Source organism: Bos indicus, chromosome 6 (genome assembly GCF_029378745.1).
Source record: "Bos indicus isolate NIAB-ARS_2022 breed Sahiwal x Tharparkar chromosome 6, NIAB-ARS_B.indTharparkar_mat_pri_1.0, whole genome shotgun sequence".
Lineage (NCBI taxonomy): Eukaryota > Metazoa > Chordata > Mammalia > Artiodactyla > Bovidae > Bos > Bos indicus.
In genome coordinates this window covers 25,588,213-25,611,905 of record NC_091765.1, presented here as the reverse complement: position 1 = coordinate 25,611,905, position 23,693 = coordinate 25,588,213, and the positions used below count along the sequence as shown (strand labels likewise).

General features: G+C 39.1%; 1 protein-coding gene across 6 annotated transcripts in view; it reads left to right on the top strand.

Annotated features, from left to right (window-relative positions):
- The window catches only part of DAPP1 (dual adaptor of phosphotyrosine and 3-phosphoinositides 1), a 97,320-nt gene that overhangs the window by 9,599 nt on the left and 64,028 nt on the right, over positions 1–23,693 (top strand). For all 6 annotated transcript variants that reach the window (XM_019962398.2, XM_070791154.1, XM_070791155.1 and 3 more), the window contains exons 2-3: positions 12,302–12,424; positions 14,790–14,923. In XM_019962398.2, the coding sequence (XP_019817957.1) occupies positions 12,302–12,424; positions 14,790–14,923 (257 nt within the window). The remainder of the gene's footprint in view (positions 1–12,301; positions 12,425–14,789; positions 14,924–23,693) is intronic.

Below are 23,693 nucleotides of genomic sequence, written 5' to 3'. Positions count from 1 at the left end.
CTTTGCTACAATCAATGGAAAGATGAGCCCACATCTGTGAACAGCGGACTCAACATGCTCATGTGGACAATACCACATTGTCACATAAAATATGCCATAGCCTGACTATGGTACCAATTTCACTACTGACATCTTCTGAGCTGATAAGACATTTCCTTTTCCTTAACCCATGATTTCTGATGGCCAAGTGCTTCATTTTTTCAGGAAATCAAAGTATCTAACACTGCTGCTGCTGCTAAGTCGCTTCAGTCATGTCTGACTCTGTACGACCCCATGAAAAAATGAATACAAAAGCAATCCCATGGAGTGACTCAAGCACAGAGGATGAAATAGCCTGAGTTAAGATGGCTTAGGTTGCGATTGCCTAATAGATTTATTTTTTTGTTGTTCTATCACCATTGTGTTCAGAAGGATTCTGAGGCCAAGCATAAACTTAGCAAGGAAGAAGACAGAGAGTGCAGACTTCCCCTGTGGTCCTGTGGCTAAGACTCCATGCTCCCAGTGCAGGAGGCTGGCTCTATTCCTGGTCTGGGAATTAGATCCCATATGCTGCAACTAAGAGTTTGTGTGCTTCACTAAAGATTTCAGATGCTGCCACGAAGACTGAAGATCCTGAGCGCCTCAACTAAGATCTGCACAGCCAAATAAATTAAAAAAAAAAAAAAGAAAGAAAAGGGGAGTGCATCATATGTTATGAATTTGCCATCTTTGGTCTAGAGAGTTCAGAAAGCATGTCAGTGCCATTCAAAAGTGAGAATAATTTTCAGAACTGTTTCTTTTGCATTCTAAAGCTTCTCAAATATAATATATTTAAGCTTTTGATTAAGAAGGCTTGCCATCTTACTTTTTGTCTAAAAAAAATGCTTGTCATGAACACGAAAAAAAGTGAGCGTAATTTTGAAAATGAATAAAAAGTGAAAATTCTCTAAAGAAGAGTGCTTTTGTTGGCCATTCAACTCCAGAGCCTATAAGCTGTTTTCATACAAGCAGGAATTTCTGTTATTGCTTTGGGTTAAAATATGTCCTCATAAGTCTGAAGGGACAGAATCTTATTTCTATGTAACTTCTCTTTGGCAGGAAGGGGGAAAATAGGTATTTAAATATGTGAATAATCTGTAGACGTGAGTTAGGAAGAGATTTTCTCCCCAAGATGTATATAACCAAAACTGGATGTATGGCTCATGTTTTAACATGCAAGACTGGTTTCTGTGTCCACTTGTTCCTCCGGTGTTACTTTGCATTATTCTTCAGTATAGACCGTCTGTTCCAGGTAGGCATTGTGTTTTCTGTAGACCCATGCATACGTCAACCCCAGTGCCTTTGCTTATGCTACTGCTCCTGTTGGAATGCTCTTTTCTCTTACACTTAATGAATTCTGTATCTATTCTTCAAGTTCCAACTCATGGTCTTCCTCCTCCATGAAGCTTTCCTTGATCATTTCATTTCCTCAGGAGCTCCCCCTTCTATATCATTTACTGTCCATATCACTAAGATAGCAGCTATCTGGGGATTTTTTTTTAAATTAAATTAGCCACAGACCCTTCTCTTTCCTTCCTAAGTACTGTAAAGCCACTTAGTATACTCTTTGCTCTCTTTGTCTTCCTCTTTAATACTACATACATTACACTCAAACCATCAAGATTGTTGAAGTGAATTAAAGTTTTTAGGACCAAGAGTCCTTCAACTCTGTGCTTCTCAAACTCTAAACTCATACCAATCATGTAGAGCTCATGATGAAAACAGATTATAATTCAGGGGGTCTAGGAATGTGAATGTGCTAATGTGAATTCCTAACAAAATCTCAGGGTTCTGAATGACAAAAGACCTCACATTGTTTTTCAAACATCAGGTACAACCCAAGCATGTCCTTAAAGTTAATTTAGGGGATCACAGTCAATATTTGTTAAAAAAGAAATAGAAAAGAAAATAGTAAACAGCATTTAAAAGGATAGTATTTTTTCCTATAACACTTTTTGGATTTTTTTGTATGCATGTTTATAATGTAACTGTGTATACACACACACACACACACACACACAACACACACACACACACACAGATACAAAATATATTTTATGCTGTTGGTTAATTCAAAGAGCTTGAAAACTTCTCTTTCAAAGGACAGAGCAGAATGAGAAATAATTGTATCAACAAATTAAGTTAAGACAATTAAAATCAAAGGGATAAGAAACCATGAAGACTCCAGTACAGTGGGGCAGTTTCCCAGAAGGCTTTAGCGCAAAGGGCACTGGAATGAGAGAAGAGGCGGAACTGAGGATGGGGTTTCTGGATGGAGCTCGTCTGTTTTGTCTGTGGTTGAGCTTATTTCCTGTATCTCACTGAGAGGCAGCTATGAAAAGTCTTTAGTGGGTGGATGTTTCCTAATTTGTTAATGTATCATGGAAGGGATAACGCCACAGTTTCCTTCAAGGCCAGCTGAGGGTTTGATAAGCTAGTAAGCCCAGTACAAATATTCTTTGGAAGTTTGGTAAGCTTTTGTTGACTGTATTACCCTTGAACCATTTATGACAACATGTGGGCCTTGGGAGAAAAGAAAATACAGCATTGCTTCAAATGTGTTGTTGTAAAGAGTAGTTTCTGGCTCTTTTTCACTTCTTCAGGAACAATGAGACAAAATTTTGTTTTTTTTTAAGTTTCTGGAAAATGAACCTTATCCCAAACAGCAGAGGAGTTGTATTCCCAGCAACCAACACAATGCCTAGAATATTCATAACTGTTGTTGTTCAGTCGCTCAATTGTGTCTGACTCTTTGCAACCCTATAGACTGTAGCACTCCAGGTTCCTCTGTCCATGGGATTTCCTAGGCAAGAATACTGGAGTAGGTTACCATTTTCTTCTCCAGGGGATCTTATGGACCCAGGGATCTAAACCTGCACCTCCTGCATTGGCAGATGGATTCTTTACCACTAGGCCACCAAGGAAACCCCATGTATGTTGTATAAATTGCAAAGATTGTATCTTGCTCTCTTCTGCAAAAGTTAAAGAATCATATAAGAGGTTTATTAAAGAAGTCAATATTCCAGCATGAAAATAAGAGAGTTTTCCTACCAGGTGTTATTATTAGTCACCTTGACAGATGAGAAAGATGAAGGTTGCTACTTGCATGGGGTCATAACCAATGTGTCAGAAGTCACTGGGGCAGATGGACTCATCACTGAGGAAACGAGTGGAGATAAAGGCATGCTCTTGCCTCACAAAATTTTCACGGCTACTGCATGGGTGTTTGTGAGCCAGGTTGACTGCGTATTAGCATTCTTTTTCGCTTGGCAGTTCCCAGAAGTAAAAAGGTTTTTTATTGCACTAAATTCTAAAAACATCATCTAATGCAGCTGGCGGAGATGTGGGAGAGCCACAGAGGAACAGGACTTATTTGGGGGTTTTAATCAGCAGCAGGTCCAGCATGAATCAGCAGCGTGATGCAACTATTAAGAAACGAATGCAATCTTGGGCTGCCTTGCCATGTACCTGACAGCTGGAACAGGGAGATCCTCTGGGCTTTTGGTTTGCACTTCAAATCTTACCTTGAAGATAGATTTTAAATATTTGGAAAGTATTCAGAAGAGATAAGTTCTCTGGGTGATCAAGGGACTGAAAGTCTGTCATAAAAGGAGAAGTTGAAGATGATGAAAACAAAAGCGAGAACATTTTAAACACTTTTAACTATTTGGGTAAGTGACATCTATATAACTCCAAGAAGTAACTTTGAGATCATCTGTTGAAAGCTGTATATCAGGAAACAGTAACCTGATGTAGGCAAGAGTTTTCTGGCCATAAATCATAGAAGTATGTACAGGTTTGCCTGTACAAGCTGTGAGTTCCCCATTACGAGCAATATGTAAACAAAGATTGGATAAGAATCTTACTAGGGTTGAGACTTTGCCCACACACTGTACAAAAATTAGAAATATAAACCAAGCTGTTGGCAATTAGGGACTAAATGTAGCTTTTATTTACTAAGTCAAACATTTTAATTGTTTACTCTAAAAAAAAAAAAAAGCAGATGTGACTTTTATAATCTGTGAGTTTACTGTGAAGCCAATGAAGCTTCAGCTTCAGGGCCTCTGTCTTGCACAGACCCTAGTGAGGCAGTTAAAATAAATGCATCAGTTGGAAAAATATTTAAGAGTAGTCCCTGAGCATTAAAATTTTAAATACACTTACAGCTCATTTATGAAAGAAATTTGATAGAGGTTCTCAAATTTTCCAACAGTCCTAAAAACGTCATTATCAACATCACATTATGAAGTTGAAAATAACTTTTCTCTGCTATCAATAATTTAAAAAATTATAGGTGACTGAATTATTCTGTTCTCTCTATAGAAAATTACAGTAAAACATTGTTTTACATGAAAAAATAACTAAAGATGACCTGGCCAAAAGTGTAGAGAAAAAAGTATGGAGGTGTGTTAAACAGGTATTTAATGAATATAAGTTGTTTTCTCAGTTTATCAGCTTTTAATTTTTTTAATTTGTGATATAATTAACATATAACATTATATTTGTTTCAGGGGTACAACATAATGATTCAATATTTATGTATATTGCAAAATGACCACCACAATAAGTTCAGTTACCATCCATCACCACATGGGTAACAAAACATTTTTTCTTGTGATGAGAACTTTCAAGAGGAAATTTGTGCCTTTTGATACTCTGTATTCATTTTACTACCCCCTCAACATGCATCTCCAGCATTCACCAATCTGTTCTCTGTATCTGTGAACTTGGTGTTTTGTTTGCTTTTTGTTGTTTTATTTTTTCTTATTTTTCATAGTTAAATGTTGGTGTATTTCATTCTTTTTTAATTGAAATATAGGTGGCACAGTGCTAAAGAATCTGCCTGCCAATGCTCAATCCCTGGGTCAGGAAGATCCCCTGGAGTAGGAAATGGCACCCTTTATTCTCCACTATTGTTGCCTGGAAGATTCCATGGACAGAGGAGCTTGGCAGGCTATGGTCCATGGGGTCACAAAGAGTTGGACATGACTGAGCAACTGAACACACGCACACATATAGCTGACATACACCATTATGTTAGTTTCAGGAGTACTACACAGTGACTTGATATTTGTATACATTATGAAATGATCACCACAATAAGTAACCATCTGTCCCCTACAAAGCTCTTACAATATTATCACCATTATTCCTTATGCTGTATATTACATCCCTGTGGCTTATTTATTTTATAACCAGAACTTAGTACCCTTTAATCGCCTACACCTGATTCACACACAATCCTTTCCTTTCTGGAAACTATACATTTGTTTTCTGGATCTATGAATCTGTTTTGTTCTGTTTGGTTGGTTGTTTTGTATTTTAGATTTCCCATATAGGTGATATCATACAGTATTTGTCTTTTTTCTGTCTGACATTTTGTTTAGCACAAGGCCCTTAAGGTCCACTCATGTTGAAAATGGCCAGATTTAACGCTTTATGGCTTAGTAACATTTCCCTTATCCATTCATCCATCAATGGATGTTTAGGTTATTTCTGCATCTTGTCTACTGTAAATAATGCAGCAATTAACATGGGTTTTTTTTTTTAACATATATGTTTTCTAACCAGTGCTTTAATTTTCTTCAGATAAATACCCAAGAGTAGAATTGCTGGGTCATATAGCAGTCCTATTTTTAATTTTTTGACAAACCTCCAATCTGTTTTATATAGTGGTTGCATCAATTTACATTCCCACCAACCTTTTTTTCCACATCCTCACCAACGCTGGTTAGTTCTTGTCTGTTTGATGACACCATTCTAACAGGTGTGAGGTGATATCTCATTGTGGTTTTGATTTGCATTTCCCCGTTGATTAGTGATGTTGAGCATCTTTTCATATATCTGTTGGCCATCTGTCTTCTTTGGAAAATGTGTATTCAGATCTTCAGTCCATTTTAATATTGGATTGCTTTGGATATTTTTTTTTTTTTTTGCTATTGAGTTCTTTCTCTAGTCTGAATATTAACATCTTATTGGATATATGATTTGCAAATATTTTCTCCCATTCAGTAGGTTGCCTTTTCATTTTGTTGATGTCAGCTTTTAAAATTTGCAATCTATTATGATCTCTTACTCTAAAAAACTTTTCTCTTTTGGTAATTTAATATTAATTTTTCTTAAAGAGACTTCCAAATTTTACAAGCTTCAAGTCCCTTAAAATTCGAATCTTCCATCTAAAGTCAGAATAATCAAATAAAAACACTTTAAACACAGCCCCAGTTATAGGAATTTCGGCCCAGGCAATTAGTACTCTATGTAATGAGCTGTTGTGTATGCATTTTAAGCCATAAAAAGCTCTGTAGACATCAGCCATGGAACAGTCAGCATCCAGAGCCAAGCATAAGATAGCATCAATATCCTCCCAGGCTCATCTCACCATGCCTGGCTGCTGCCCTTGGACACTCACCTGGATATTGCCCACCCCACTATGCAGGGCTCTGACCTGATACATACCTGGTGTCTGCCTGCTTCCTGGCCTTTGCTCCTGTTATTCCCTTTGCACAGATAGCTTCCTGAACAATTGTCGCTCCAAATTCCACCAGACTTTAAATAGAGAAAGTCTCTCTCCCCCTCTCCATCCAAGTACTAGGTCACTTCCAGAATTCAATAAATAGTAGTTGAATAGGTAAATAAAATAAAATAATTAAATACAATAAGCATTACCAGGGCCCTGGATGTTGGATTAAGGTAGAAATACTGTCTTCTCTTTTTCAAATTTTAGTTACTCAATTAATATATGTATTTTTTTTATTAGAACAAGCTAAATTAGGAAAATTTAATCAAACTAAGGACTCTTAACAATACTCTCAATCATGGTTCTTTCCATTAAGGACCATTCTTATGAGTTTGGAGTATATTTTATTAGCTTCCCATTTTGTGCTTTTATGTACTTTTATATGTGTATGTGTTGTATTATTTGGAGATGAGAGAGTTTTTCTTTAGTGGTTTCATACTGTACCTGATAGTACGTTTTGGGATCTGTCGGCTCTGACATGTGTGGACATAAGCATTCCGTGTTTTCCCATGGGGGTGCAACTGGCATTCTGAGCGTGCCAATTCTCAGTTGCTCAGAACTACGTCAGTCTTCACAGGGTGGTAAGCATCTTGGCATTGCCTCAAGGAGTGCTGGTTGCACCCAACCTTCTGCCCCAAGCATTTGGTGACCAACATGCTCTCACCTTTTCAAATTCTGATTAACTTTTTTTTTTTTCATAGCTTTAAAAAAAAAAATAACTGGAGGATTATTTCTTTACAAAGTTGTGCTAGTTTCTGCTGTACAACAATGTGAAACAGCTATAAGGATGCATATATCCCCTCTCTCTTGAGCCTCCCACCGCAATCCCACCCGTCTAGGCCGTCACAGAGCGCCAGGCTCTACCGTGTGTGTGTTTTACACACGATAGTGTATATATGTCAGCGCCACTCCCTCAGTTCACCCCACCCTCCCCTTCCCCACTGTTCCAACTGTCCATTCTTCACATCTGCATCCCTATTCCTGCCCTACAAATAGGTTCATCCGTACCATTTTTCGAGATTTCATCTATAACATGTGTTAATATTAGATATCTGTTTTTCTCTTTCTGACTTACTTCATTCCATGTGACAGACTTAGATTCATCCGCATCACTACAAATGACCCAGTTTCGTTCCTTACCTGATTAACTTTTAACAAAATCTCATCTTCTGAGCACTCAAATTTATCATCTCACTGTTGGTGGAAAATTAGGATGGCTCCTAATTTTTATTCTCACAAATGCTCTACGGTAAACATCTTCATTCACACTTCCTTCTGTGTACTTGTGAGTTTCACTAATCAGACATCAGAAGTGGAGTCACTGGTCATGTGGGCATGTCCGGTTATACTAGATATGTAAGTTCCCCTCCAACTTAAACACCTGCCAACAGTAGATGATAATATCCATTGCCCCTAAATTCTCTAATACTTAATACTAACCAGTCTGGTGGATTAAAAAAAATTCTACATTATTGTTTTAGTTTGCATTTCTCTGATTAATAGTGAGACTATTTATTTGCAATACGTATTTTCTCTTCTGTGAATGACTTTCATTTCCTCTTCTGTATATGTACATATTTTAATTCTTACTATATATGCTTTGTTACCAGAGAAAAAGCACAGTTTAAAAATAATTTGTGTTTTCCTTAAGGCCTGCTTAGATGTTGGGCCTTTCAAAAAATGGCCTTGATCTTTACTCTGTCTTGGGTGTAGTTCACAAAGTACTTCTCTCACCCTCTTGACTAGATTAATGGTTTCTTGAAGCCCAGCCTGGGTTTTTATTCCCTTTGACCTGCCTAGTATAATGCTTTGCACAGATTTATACTCAGTAGGGAGAAGGCAATGGCACCCCACTCCAGTACTCTTGCCTGGAAAATCCCATGGATGGAGGAGTCTGGTAGGATGTAGTCCATGGGGTCACTAAGTTGCACGACTGAGCAACTTCACTTTCAGTTTCATGCATTGGAGAAGGAAATGGCAACCCACTCCAGTGTTCTTGCCTGGAGAATCCCAGGGACGGGGAAGCCTGGTGGGCTGCCGTCTATGGGGTCGCACAGAGTCAGACACGACTGAAGTGACTTAGCAGCAGCAGCAGTACTCAGTAGACGAAGATTTATAAAGTCAAATGATAGAAAGTAGAAAAGGTTAACTATAGGAAAACTACTGACTGACCAAGACTATATTTTCAATCTTTTGATCCTTTTTGAAAAAACTGTTATTTATTTATTTGTTGGTTTCTTTTTGGCTATGCTGGGTCTTCACTGCTGTACTTGGGTTTTCTCTAGTTGCGGCGAGCAGGAGCTACTCTAGTTGCAGTGCATGGGCTTCTCTTTGCAGTGGTTTCTCTTGCTGTGGGGCTCAGGCTCCAAGGTGCACGGGCTTCAGTAGTTGATGCGCACAGGCTTGGTTGCCCCACAGCATGTGGAATCTCCCTGAACCAAGAACCAAACCCGCATCCCCTGTGTTGGCAGGTGGATTCTTAACCACTGGACACCAGGAAAGTCCCTAACCTTTCACTCTTTATGAACACAATCTTGAACCATCCTTAGCAAAGATGGACACATTCCTACAAAGGATATGTAATGCTGTTTGGCTTTATAATCACTTCCCTGAAAGATAACCTGATCTAAAGTTTCTGGGAAATGATGCTTAACTCAATGAAGAGAGGAAGTTTAGGCATTTGTGGAAGAGTTGTTTGGGGAATGAAGATCCTCATTGCCATGCAGACATGGTGAAGTGTAGGTGGCTGCCTGGCAGGCTCTGTCTTAGATTTGCCTGGGCCCAGGACTCCGTGAAACCTGTCATGGCCATGCTGACTCTACCAAGCTGCTACCAAGAAATTAACAACTCTACCAAGAAATTAACAACCCCTGCGATGTTCCAAATTACAGCACAGTGTAATGCTTTATATTCAAGTATTTCTTATGTGCTTATGATATATAGTTCCTGTTTAAAAAATTACCATAAAAAAGTTCTCAACTGGGACTTCTCTGGTTGTCCAGTGGTTAAGAGTCCATGTTGCCAATGCAGGGGATGCAGGTTGGAATCCTGGTCGGGAACTAAGACCCCACATGCCCTGCAGCACAACCAAGGGATTGAAACAACAACAACAACAATAAAAACTGCTATCAAGCTGTAATTATCAGAATTCTATAAACGCTTTAAACAGACATCATTAGATCTTGTTTAAAAGAATTCCAATGTCCAAATTCTTTACATTTTAGAATTTCGTTGCTTCAGATAAGTAATCTATTAACTTAAACTGAAATGTCCATTCAAAATAAAATTATTGGCAACATTTCAGAACTTGTGACCTCATAAGGATTTCATTTATCAAAAAAATTAGTATTCTGCCTATAACCAAACCTGAAGTTTTTGATAGCCTCACTTTTAGCTCCTCCAATTTTTCTTTTTTTTTTTTTTAATTCAAGTATCATTGACATACAACATATTAGTGTTAGGTTCCAACATTTAAAGAATTTGATCCTAAGAAGATTTGAGCACATTTGGGAATTAGTCCAATGAAGGGGTAAATAACTCAATGGGATTTCTTATAAAAATGCTTTTCCTTGCCATTGTTTTTAGTTAGCAAGTACATTTCTAACTCAGGACGGAGGCATCTCTGCCCCACAGAAATGTGCTAAAGAAGCAGACATTAGGACATGCTGATTTAGAAAACATAGCTCAGAGACCTATATAGAAACTCCCTCTGCTTTTGGTCTTATGTTTACTTTTTATTATCAGGCTAAAATATCATAGCACAGCACATCCCAGCAGATCCATCACTCTCAGAGAAAGGCACTTCCTTGTACACCATGCACACCTCTGTAATAGTACTGAGTTCACTGACATTATCAGCAATATTTGTGTAGCTGCTCCGGTCTCCTTCCCCTTCGCTGCCCTGCACTGTAGCTCCTAATAGCAGCTGCTACCCTCCATGACCTAGCTTCCCATATCTGAAAGAAGCTGAAAGTAATCAACAAGTATATCTGAGCAACAAGAAAATCACACCTCAAAGGCAACATCACAAGTTATGGCTTTGGGGATCTCAATGGCTTCGTGACAACTAATGTGCTTTGAGCTCAACTGTTTGCCAAGACTGCTTTGACCATAGCAAGCAGAACTTACTGCTGGCCCATGAGGCACCGCTGTTATTAATTCTATTTTAGAGGTGAGAAAACTGAGGCTTAGATTGGTTATATAACTTGCCCAAGGTGTTACAGCTATAAGAGGTTTCACGCGGATCAGGACTCCGGCAAACTGACACCAGAGACCACAGTCCTAATCACCACACTGAACTGCCTCTATTGACTCATTAAAAAGAATGGGAAAGGAAAAAGGAGTGAGGTGCAGAACAGGGAGCCTGGGATGCTCTTGTCTCCATAGAGCTGGGATTGGGGACATGCCTGGATGCCTCTGGACACAAAGGATTCCTGTCAGGAGGAAGCACAGAAAATGGCTAACATTGGGGTCCTCTGAGGAAAGGAACAGGAGTGATGTGGGTTAAAGGGGAGAAAAAAACTTCATTTTCATTATGCCTTCTTTTGAACTATATAGATTTTTTTATACCATGTGTTACCTTTTCTAATGTGTTTTTGGAGTTTATTTATTTATTTTTTTAAACACATACATTAGTCTGAATATCCTTGGGACTTCCCCAACTCTGCAGGTATTTGTGAGTTTTAAACAATAGTGAACAGGGCTTGCATCTCTGTATAAAACGTCTGAATTCCTTGTGTTCAACTTCATTTCCCTCATGACAATGGACTCTGGTATAACAGCTCAGTGGTTTTACACATTACAAAACATGGTACCACACTTTTAAAAGACAGTGTGATAGATCAAAAGAAAGAGAGATAATTGGCCCAAGCCTATTCTTATGGTTATTTTTGACTTGAAATTTTAAAAATCTTTCTGTCTACAAAGTAATGTGTGTTTGTTTGCTAGGACTTGCATGAGTAAGTACCACAAAATGGCAGTACTTAAACAGAGGAAACTGATTGTCTCGTGTTCTGGAGATAAGAAGCCCCAAATCAAGGTGTCAACCCCAAGTAGGGTTGGTTCCTTCTGAGGGCTATGAGGGGGATCTGCTCCAGCTCATCCTCCTTGACTTACAGATGGCCGTCTTTAGGGAGAGTGTTCACAAGGCACTCTCCCTGTGTGCAAGTCTGTCTCCAAAAGTCCCTTTTTTATGGTCCTATTGAATTAGGACCCACCTTGAAAATGGAAGTGTTAGTCACTCAGTCGTGTGTGACTCTTGGTGACCCCAGGGACTGTAGCCCGCCAGGCTCCTCTGTCCAAGGGATTCTCCAGGCAAGAATACTGGAGTGAGTAGCCACTCTATTCTCCAGGGGATCTTCCCATCCCAGGGATCGAACCCAGGTCTCCTGAACTGCAGGCAGATTATTTACCATCTGAGCCACCAAGGGAGGAGACCCCTAGGACCCACCTTAAGAACCTCATTATAACTTGCTAAAGACCCTGTCTCCAAATAAGGAAGCATTCTGAGGTACTAGGGCTCAGCACTTCAACATAAGAGTGTTCAGGACACAATTCAACCCACAACACTCTGGGATAAGGCAAATCCCTCCTTTCCCCTTCAGCCTCATCCAGCAATTTCCTTTTCTTGATGTCTTGGCTCAGAGTTTGGTCTCAGGGCTACCAGGGTGGAGAATATTGCTGAGGTAATCTCTGAGAGGAAAACCCAGTGCAGGAAGAGTCCCCCGTAGTTCACTCTGAGTGAAAGTGCTGCTCTCTCCTCCCCAGGTGGTACCATGGCAACCTCACCCGCCATGCCGCTGAGGCACTGCTCCTCTCCAACGGATGTGATGGGAGCTACCTTCTGCGGGACAGCAATGAAAGGATTGGGCTCTACTCCCTCTCTGTGAGGTAGGATTCATAAGAACTCTAATGCATTTAGTGGGGCCCCATCTCTTACTTCTATGGGCACTGACTTCAGCATCACAGGCAGATTGCCAGAAAATGGAATTCGCTTGATTCTTGTTAGATCAGCAGGTCCAAGGATGCCAAGCTCTGAGTGGTGAGACTGCAAAAAACATGCCTGCTCCTTCCACTAGCAGGGAAAGTGTTATTAGAGCTGGGACAAAATACAAATGTAAAGCTGAAGGAGATTTTATGAATTATTTAATCTAAAACTCTTGCTTGACTGATGAAGAAACTGAAGTGGTAAAGTGTCTTCCACCCAATAAAACCATGCTAGAAACAGCACCAGAATCCTCATCCCTGGAGCCTGGCCCGGTACCCTTTTCACTGTTCTTTGCTTCATCTGGAAAATCAAAGCAACTTTCATAACCACAAACTCAAGCAGGCAATGTGCAACTTTTAATTTTTTTCTATAAACAGAATTTCTCAAAGTTCCATTTCCCCTCACTGTTAAGAAAGTTAATCTAGTCCCCACCAGATAGGCCTGGCTCAAAACAGTCATTGGCCAGCCCTTTCAGGGTTTCTCTCGCACACTTTTTCCTGGCTGACTTCCCTTTCAGAGGTGACCTAGCCACCTGATAATCAGGGGGAGTCATTGGTTATCTGTTAACATCTGTCACCTTGGCTTCCACTGACATATAGCAAGTCTCACTGGGTTCACAGGCAGTTGCTAGGATTTGAGGACTCCATGAAATTGCCCTCGGCCACCCATCCATTAACCTCAAACCGTTATTGTTTTATTTTGTTTATAAATTTTTCTAAACAAATCTTTGGGAAAATTTTTAATCAAAAGTGGAATTCTGCTTGAAGTAGGAATTCAATCTGGGTTGAAGCAGGAATTGTGCTTTCTCGAATCAACAGCAAATGTTAAAATTATATTTAATGGTTGGATTGTTGATCCTTTATTGCATGGATCACTCCAAAATCTCAGACAAACCTGTGGAATTGTTGGCTCAAAGAAAGTTAACTTTTCACTTTTACATGTTTCATAAGGCTTACAAAGAGATAACACATATATTACACCTATATACAAATTTAAAATATAAATTGTTAATTTCCATTACAAGCACTTGGAAATGCTTTAAAAAGTAATAACCACCAGCAAAAGTGAGAAGGACCAAAGACCAGCTCAGGAGAATGGTTGTTTTTATTCATTTGTTCATTCACTTCCTTAATAATATTTCAGAGCGTCCATTCTGTGCTTACCACTTTGATAAGTGTTGTAGGAGATTTAAAGACCTTGTCTTCAGGAAGTCTAGCCTCACAGGGGCAATAAGGCCACATATAAATACTTTACTACAAAGGAGAGTGCTATAAATGACGTGAAAGATGGCAAGGTAAGTGTGTGAATTGTTGAGAAGAGAAAAAACAAGTAACTCAAGCTGGAATATCATGCAGTATTTGATAGAGTAAGTGGCATTTGAACTGACACAATCAAAAACAAAGCAGAAGAAGTCACAGGTGAAGGGAACAGTACAAGCTAAGGGACAAAGACAGAAGCTCCTAGGAGAATAGCACAGCTGGCTGGACTATGGCAGTTGCCAGAATGTGGTCCCCAGACCAGTAGCATCACTTCAGAGCATGTTAGGAATACAAGTCTTGGGCCCAGCCCCGGACCTACTGAATCAGGAATTCAGGGGGTAAGGCCCAGAAACTTGCACCCTTTGGGTGATTCTGACTTCTGGTTTTTGCTTAAGGTGGAAAGTTACCTGAAAGAGAATAATAATGGAAGTGAGGCCATGTGTGTGTGTGTATGAGTGTGTATGTGTATATGGTTATAGATATATATAAAATTTAATTTTCTGCCTTATTCCAAAAATGGCAATGTAGGAAAGTTGGTATTTTATTCAGCAGGGAGTGAAACAGGTGTGGGAAGAAAAGGACTGGGCTCACATAACTGCTTAAGTGAAAAGAGGCAGAATTTGTACTGACTCCCAAGTAAGGGAGGAGGACCAGGCACAGAGGAGAATCTGGGGAGAGGGTGGCCTGCCCTTTCTATCATCTCTCTTCCTATCTCTCTTACACTTATGCCTCCAGCAAAATACAAACAACCCATTTGAAAAGTGAGCAGACCTTAATAAATGTTTCTCCAAAAAAGACATACAGATAAGCACATGAAAAGATTCTCAACACTACTAATTATTAGAGGAGTGCTATTCTTTAAATGCCAGTGGTTTTGGTGATTGTGTCATAACTCCGTTTTGAGAAGGGTTTCATGGTGATACTAATGCCTAAGGTTACGTTTCCCTTCAAAAAAGATACTTGTTTCTTAAATAGCATTAAGGTTTTTTTTCCTTTTTTTTTCTTTTAGAGCCAAAGACTCAGTCAAACACTTTCATGTTGAATATACTGGATATTCATTTAAATTTGGCTTTAATGAATTCTCATCTTTGAGGGATTTTGTCAAGCATTTTGCAAATCAGCCTTTGATTGGAAGTGAGACAGGTAAGCTATGCACATATAGTTGACCTGAGAGATATTGTTTCAGAAGGGAGGTGGGACAAAATGGATTTCAAGTAAATGGTTGTCACTTCTATTGGATTATGTGCATACTATATACAATTGGGTATGTTTAGAAACATTTTTTTTCAATTACTGTGCCATAGGCTACATAAATAAATTATATATAAATAAATTATATACAGACATTTCAGTATTATCCTTAGGAGAAAACAAGGTGCTTTGTACAAAATAGGTATTTTTATCAGGATATATTATTTAGTGGATTGACTAAAAGCACACATTTAAAAAAAAAATGGCCTAATGATGTATACAATAAAGAATAGAGGAAAAAAAAAAACTTTTTGATTCATCAGAAGTTTAGGTATGGGCAGTTTGCCTATCTGGGAGACACAAAATGTTCATTTTGAACAGTTTTTGAGCATTTTTAAAAATGAAATTTACACTTAAATTTCCCCAAAGGTCATTGAATAGTGAAAATACTGACTAAAAATTGTTCTCCTAAGTCTTGGTTTCTTGTAAATTTTTAAATGGGGCTTAAGTATGCCTGAAAAAGTTTGAAATTTCCTTTTTGGGTGGTTAGAGTCAAACCAGAAAATTCAAATTAAAAACAAAATACACTCTCTTGACTTTTTAATGATCTAGCTCATTTGTCTGTACTATTTAAAGTATGTAAAAGATTTCCTTTGTATTTGTGTAAAAAGAATCACAATTTTGTATGTCCTAAATGATGCTAATTCTCAGTTAATCAAAAGTTGGACAATTCCAAGAATCAAGCACAAAAGGAACTCAAGCATTAATAACACAGTCAGTTGCTGAGAATTTGTACACACTCATGTTCATGGTAAACTTGGTTAGCGGGCTTTTTGTTAACCACTCTGGGGAGAGATACGATTGCCTTTTCCTCTTCTGCTATTTCTGTGGCCCGAACAGACCCTGATATGAATCATACAGTGTTGAGCAGAGACGGAAACCACAAAATAGTTACCTTACCTTATACTGACCGTGCAAGATCTTTAATAGAATATTCCAAACCGTAAGACTGAAGCGATCATCTTTTTTTTTTTTCTGGTGGAAATTCTCCTAATCAACCCTGAAAATTACCATTTAACCAGCAGTAGTTCTCTTAAATAAAGAGCAAGTGGGGATGAATTTATTTCCATTGCTACCTTGGCCCTGTTGTTCAGTTGCTAAGTTGTGTCTGACTCTTTGTGACCTCATGGGACTACAGCAAGCCAGGCTCCCCTGTCTTTCACTATCTCCCAGAATTAGCTCAAATTCATGTCCACTAAGTTGGTGATGCTATCTAATCATCTCATACTCTGTCGTCCCCTTCTTCTTTTGCCTTTGATTTTTCCCAGCATCAGGGTCTTTTCCAATGAGTCGGCTCTTCCCATCAGGTGGCCAAAGTATTGGAGCTTCAGCTTCAGCATCAGTCCCTCCAATGAATATTCAGGGTTGATTTCCTTTAAGATTGACTGGTTTGATCTCCTTGCAGTCCAAGAGACTCTCAAGAGTCTTTTCCAGCACACTACAGTTCAAAAGCGTCAATTTTTTGGTGCTCAGCCATCTTTATGGGTCAACCCTCACATCCCTAAATGACTACTGGAAAACCATGGCTTTGACTAGATGGACCTTTGTCAGCAAAGTGATGTGTCTGCTTTTTAACATGCTGTCTAGGTTTGTCATAGCTTTCCTTCCAAGAAGCAAGAGTCTTTTAATTTCATGGCTGTAGTCACCATCTGCAGCAATTTTGGAGCCCAAGAAAATAAAATCTGTCACTGTTTCCACTTATTTCCCCTTCTATTTGCCATGAAGTAATTGGACTGGATGCCATGATCTTAGCTTTTTGAATGTTGAGTTTTAAGCCAGCCTTTTCACTCTCCTCTTTCACCCTCTTCAAGAGGCTCTTCAGTTCCTCTTTAATTTCTGCCATTAGAATAGTATCATCTCCATATCTGAAGCTGTTGATATTTCTCCTGGAAATCATGATTCCAACTTGTGATTCATCCAGCCCAGCATTTCTCATGATGTACTCTGCTTATAAGTTAAATATGCAGGGTAACAATATACAGCCTTGATGTAATCCTTTCCCAATTTGGAACCAATCAGTTGTTCCATATCCAGTTCTAACTGTTGCTTCTTGTCCTGCATATAGGTTTCTCAGGAGACAGGTATAGTGGTCTGATATTCCCATTTCTTTAAGAATTGTCCACAGTTTGTTGTGATCCACACAGTCAAAGGCTTTAGTGTAGTCAATGAAGCAGAAGTTTTTCTGGAATTCCCTTGCTTTTTCTATGATCCAATGGATATTGGCAATTTGATCTCTGGTTCATCTGCCTTTTCTAAATCCAGTTTGTACATCTGGAAGTTCTTGGTTCATATACTGCTGAAGCCTAGCTGAAGGATTTTGAGCATTACCTTGCTAGCTTGTGAAATGAGTACAGTTGTGTGGTAGTTTGAACATTCTTTGGCATTGCCTTTCTTTGGGATTGGAATTGAAAACTGAACTTTTCCAGCCCTGTGGCCACTGCTGAGGTTTCCAAATTTGCTGGCATATTGAGGGCAGCACTTTCACAGCATCATCTTTTAGGATTTGAAATAGCTCAGCTGGAATTCCATCACCTCCAGTAGCTTTGTTAGTAGTAATGCTTCTTAAATCCCATTTGACTTGACTTCACACTCCAGGACGTCCAGCTCTAGGTGAGTGACCACACCATGGTAGTTATCAGGGGCATTTGGACATTTTTTGACTTCTTTGGAAGTCACAGAGTCAGCACTGTGACCTATGAACAGTTCTTCTGTGTATTCTTGCCACCTCTTCTTAATCTCTTCTGCTTCTTAGGTCCTTACCATTTCTTTTCTTTATCATGTCCATCCTTGCATAAAATGTTTCCTAAATATCTTCAATTTTCTTGAAGAGATTTCTAGTCTTTCCCATTTCCTCATTCAATCATTTTCCTCTATTTCTTTGCATTGTTCACTTAAGAAGGCCTTCTTATCTCTCCTTGCTATTCTTTGAAACTCTGCATTCAGATAGGCTTATCTTTCCCTTTCTTCCTTGCTTTTTGCTTCTCTTTTCTCAGCTATTTGTAAATCCTCTTCAGACAACCACTTTGCCTTCTTGCATTTCTTTTTTGGGGGGATGGTTTTGGTCACCACCATCTGTGCAATGTTACAAACCTCCATTCATAGTTCTTCAGGCACTCTGTCTATCAGATCTAATCCCTGGACTCTATTTGTCACTTCCACTGTATAATCATAAGGGATTTGATTTAGGTCATACCTGAATGGTCTAGTGGTTTTCCTTACTTCCTTCAATTTAAATCTAAATTTGACAATAAGGAGTTCATGATCTGAGCCACATCACCTCCCACTCTTATTTTTGCTGACTATACAGAGCTTCTTCATCTTCGGCTGCAAATAATATAAACAACCTGATTTTGGTATTGGCCATTTGGTCCTATACATGTGTGGAGTTGTCTCTTGTGTTATTGAAAGAGAGTGTTTGCTATGACCACTGCATTCTCTTGGCAAAAGTGTTAGCCTTTGTCCCGCTTCATTTTGTACTCCAAGGCCAAACTTGCCTGTAACTCCAGGTATCTCTTGACTTCCTACTTTTACATTCCAATCCCCTATGATGAAAGGGACATCTTTTTTTTTTTTTTTTTTCTCACCTCTTATATTAGTTCTAGAAGGTCTTGGAGGTCTTCATAAAACCATTCAACTTCAATTTATTTGGCATTAGTGGTTGGGGCATAGACTTGGATTACAATGATGTTGAATGGTTTGCATCAGAAACAAACTGAGATCATTCTGCCAGTTTTGAGATTGTACCCAAGTACTGCATTTTGGACTCTTCTGTTGACTATGAGGCCTACTCCATTTCTTCTAAGGGATTCTTGCCCACAGTAGTAGATATAATGATCATCTGAATTAAATTTGCCCATTCCTGTCCATTTTAGTTCACTGATTTCTAAGATGTTGGTGTTCACTCTTGCCTGGAAAGTTTTTTAATTTCTCAAATCTCTTCCCTTCAGGCTTATTTCCTACTTGTGTCCCAACCTGCACTTATTTTTGTTCAATTCTTGGGCACTGGCAATGGGCAGTAGATGTTGAAGCTAAGGACTCTGTTTCACCTACTTTGATTTTTGTCCTTCTCTTTGTCCCCCAGGTGCTGGGACAGTGAGTGATACTTTGGGTGAGTGAATGAGTGAATGAATGAATGATGACTATGAGCTGCAGCTCTTTGTGTCTTTCAAAGCCAGTATCATTATTGCTTTCAGCCTTCTTTTCTCTCTCCAAGAGAAGCTGACTCCCTTCTTTTAAACTCTCCCTCTAGATTCTATTTTCAATCTCTCTGGTCATTCTCCATGCTCCTGTCTGGATTTTCTCCAAGTTAGGAAAGGGTACATATTCTGCATACCAGCAGATTTCAAAAATCATTTTTTTAGTTTTTTTTAACTGAAGTGTAGTTGATGGATAATACTATATGTGTGTATATCAGTTCAGTTCAGTTCAGTTCAGTTGCTCAGTCGTGTCCGACTCTTTGTGACCCCATGAATTGCAGCACTCCAAGCCTCCCTGTCCATCACCAACTCCCAGAGTTCACTGAGACTCACGTCCATTGAGTCAGTGATGCCATCCAGCCATCTCATCCTCTGTCGTCCCCTTCTCCTCCTGCCCCCAATCCCTCCCAGCATCAGAGTCTTTTCCAATGAGTCAACTCTTCGCACGAGGTGACCAAAGTATTGGAGTTTCAGCTTTAGCATCATTCCTTCCAAAGAAATCCCAGGGCTGATCTCCTTCAGAATGGACTGGTTGGATCTCCTTGCAGTCCAGAGGACTCTCAAGAGTCTTCTCCAACACCACAGTTCAAAAGCATCAATTCTTCAGTGCTCAGCTTTCTTCACAGTCCAACTCTCACATCCATACATGACCACTGGAAAAACCATAGCCTTGACTAGATGGACCTTTGTTGGCAAAGTAATGTCTCTGCTTTTGAATATGCTATCTAGGTTGGTCATAACTTTTCTTCCAAGGAGTAAGCATCTTTTAATTTCATGGCTGCAGTCACCATCTGCAGTGATTTTGGAGCCCCCAAAAATAAAGTCTGACACTGTTTCCACTGTTTCCCCATCTATTTGCCATGAACTGATGGGACCATTGCCATGATCTTCATTTTCTGAATGTTGAGCTTTAAGCCAACTTTTTCACTTTCCACTTTCACTTTCATCAAGAGGCTTTTGAGTTCCTCTTCACTTTCTACCATAAGGGTGGTGTCATCTGCATATCTGAGGTTATTGATATTTCTCCCGGCTATCTTGATTCCAGCTTGTGCTTCTTCCAGCCCAGCATTTCTCATGATGTACTCTGCATATAAGTTAAATAAGCAGGGTGACAATACACAGCCTTGACGTACTCCTTTTCCTATTTGGAACCAATCTGTTGTTCCATGTCCAGTTCTAACTGTTGCTTCCTGACCTGCATGTAGGTTTCTCAAGAGGCAGGTCATTGTACATATAGTGATTCACAATTTTAGAGTTTTATTCCATTTATAGTATTACAAAATATTGGTTATATTCCCTGTTCTATACAATTATCCATGAAGCTTATTTTTATACATATAGTTTATACCTCATAACCAACTACCCCTATGCTGCGCCTCCCCTTTCCCTCTCTCCACTGATAACCACTAGTTTGTTCTCAGTATTTGTGAGTCTGCTTCTTTTTTATTTTATTCACCATGGTGGTGGTTTAGTCGCTAAGTCGTGTCCAACTCTTGCGACCCCATGGACTGTAGCCCACCAGGCTCCTCTGTCCATGGGATTTTCCAGGCATGAATACTGGAGTGGCTTGCCATTTCCTTCTCTAGGGGATCTTCCTGACCCAGGAATCAAACCTGGGTCTCCTGCATTGCAGGCAGATTCACTATTTTTTTCTATTTTTTAGATTCCACATATAAGTGATATACAATATTTGTCTTTCTCTGTCTGACTTACTTCACTTAGCCTTATGCCCTCCATCCATATTGCTGCAAATGGCAAGATTTCATTTTTTATGGCTAAGTAGTATTTCATTGTGTGCATATGTATGTGTTTTATTTGAAACGAACGTGTTGCAGTAACTTCTGGCTGAACCTCCTCTCACTGATCCAATCACTAGGTGGTTGGGACAATGTTGGGACATTGGGACAATGTTAAGCTTTTCCAGCAAATACAGTCATCTGAATAAATGTCTGTGGCTAATACAATAGGGATTATAAAGATCTGTAACCCAGACTCCTAGATTTCTCCAAATCTAAAGCTTGCTGCATCTCTTGTCATTACTATAATATTTATTTTATTTATTGCAATAAAACTTGGGAAACTGAGATTTTCATCCTCTCCATTGCCTCTCCTCTCTTCTATTCATTACCAAGTTGGGAATTTGCTACTATTTAAACCTCTGCTATAGACTCCAGGTGATGATAGATTTGCACTTGACAGTCTGGCTTCCAGCCCTTGAGTTATATTCCAGGAACTATAAAAATTCCTCTTATCTGTCCCTGCCAGCTGAAGGCAAAGCCACCAAAGCTAGGAACAAGAGGCAAAACCCATAACTTGTGAGTGTTCCTACTTTGTCCTCTGGGAGTAATAGGCCTCAGGAAATAAGATAACATGCACCACACGCAGAAGCTGTGATGGCTCTTAAATCCCAATGATTCTTGAAAGTCACAGAGTCAGCACTGTGACCTATGAACAACCGTGAACAGAAACTGGGATTCCATCTCCTAAAAACCAAACTCTTGTTCATTTAAGGGCTGGCTCTTGCAAAATTGTAATTCAAGAAGATACATGTACCCTATATTCATAGCAGCACTATTCACAACAGCCAAAACGTGGAAACAACCTTAATGCCCATTGGCAGATGAATGGACAGAGATGTGATATACATGTATATCACACACACACACACACACACACACACACACACACACACACACGCAGGAGTACTACTAAGCCACAAAAATGAAACATTGCCATTTGCAGCAACAAAGATGCAACTAGAGATCATCATACTAGGTGAAATAAGTCAAAAAAAGAAAGACAAATACCATGTGATATCACTTACACACAGAGTCTAAAACATGGCACAAATGAATCTGTCTGTGCAACAGAAACTGACTCACATAGGGAACAGACTTGCGGTTGCCAAGGGCAGGGGGCAGCAGAAGAAGGGTGAATTGGGAATTTGGGGTTAGCAGACGAAAGCTATTATATATGGAATGGATGGGCGACAAGGTCCTACTCTATATCACAGAGAACTAATATTCCTGGTCCTGTGATGAACCATAATGGAAAAAAATATAAAAAGAATATAGAACCATAATGGAAAAGAATATAAAAAAGAATATATATATATATACACATATATATGGCTGAATCACTTTGCTGTGCAGCAAAAATTGATACAAATTGTAAATCAACTATACTTCAATAAAAAAATTTTAAATTAATAAAAAAGAAATGGCTTCCAGTGATCAGGAGACCTCCAGCTAATGATTCCTTGCTCACTATCAGATGAAATGCAAATTCTTATTAAAATTTTTGCTTGGTTAAGGATCACCTGGGGATGCATTTTCCTGCATTGTGGATGAGACCCTGTCAGGGTCCTGACATCCTGATCTCTGGAATGGGAAGGACTAGAGCTGGGTATTTCAGGCGTCTCAGCCAGAGCCCACTCAGGCCAGCCTCACTCTGTAGGGCCTGGGAGTGAGTTTATTTAAGAGAGACTTTATCTTTGAGGGCAATGGGAAAGATAATCAAATAACCAACAACTGTAAGCTTTTGCTTTACAGTTTTCGGTCTGAATAATGTCTTCGGTAGAGTGAAACCAGAATGCTTGGTTCCGGGTCATCAGAAAATATTCGCATTCAAGATAGGTAAAAGTGTTAACCTATAGGGATATATACTCTTTTAAGATTATTTCCCCTATTTTATTCTTATTTTCTTTTCTTTAAACTCCCAGGACTTCTGTTTTGTTAATAAAGAATGAAGATTCTTGTGAATAAGATCTAACCCTCCTAATAACTTCAGGATTCTATTATTCTTAAGTCTCCTTTTCCCTTGCTGTAATATCTCTAATCTCCATTAAAGTTTCCATTCACTGTAATTTCTTCTTATTTCTCTCTTAAGATACTTCTCCTTCTCAAAACCCAATCATCTCCCAAGTATATCATAGAGATATACAATGTACCCATTTGCTTTTACTCTATTCAGTAGCCCTTTTACCTTTTAACATATTTTTATAAGATATTTCAACTGTTTGATGTGGACCATTTTTTAAGTCTTTATTGCATTTGCTACAATATTGTTTCTGTTTCATGTCTTGGCCACGAGACACATGGGATATTAGCTTCCCAACCAAGGATTGAACCCGCACCCCCTGCATCGAAAGGTGAAGTCTTAATCACTGGACTGCAAGGGAAGTCCCTATTTTTAACCCACTTATTTTTTTAAATATCTTCACACTCATATATAAAGTCTATGAGAAGAAGGATTCTTGTCATTTTTTTTCCCTGTTATGCCCCATCACCTAAAAGAATAAACGCTAATCATGACCCACAGCATTCCTTGGATAGTATACCAATACCAACGTCCACATTGCAGCTTTGGGGACAACATAACTAGCAAGCTGCTGGCAATTTTTACTTCCAAAATATGTACAAAGCATAATTTGAAAATGATTTGTGTTGTATGCATGCTCAGTAATT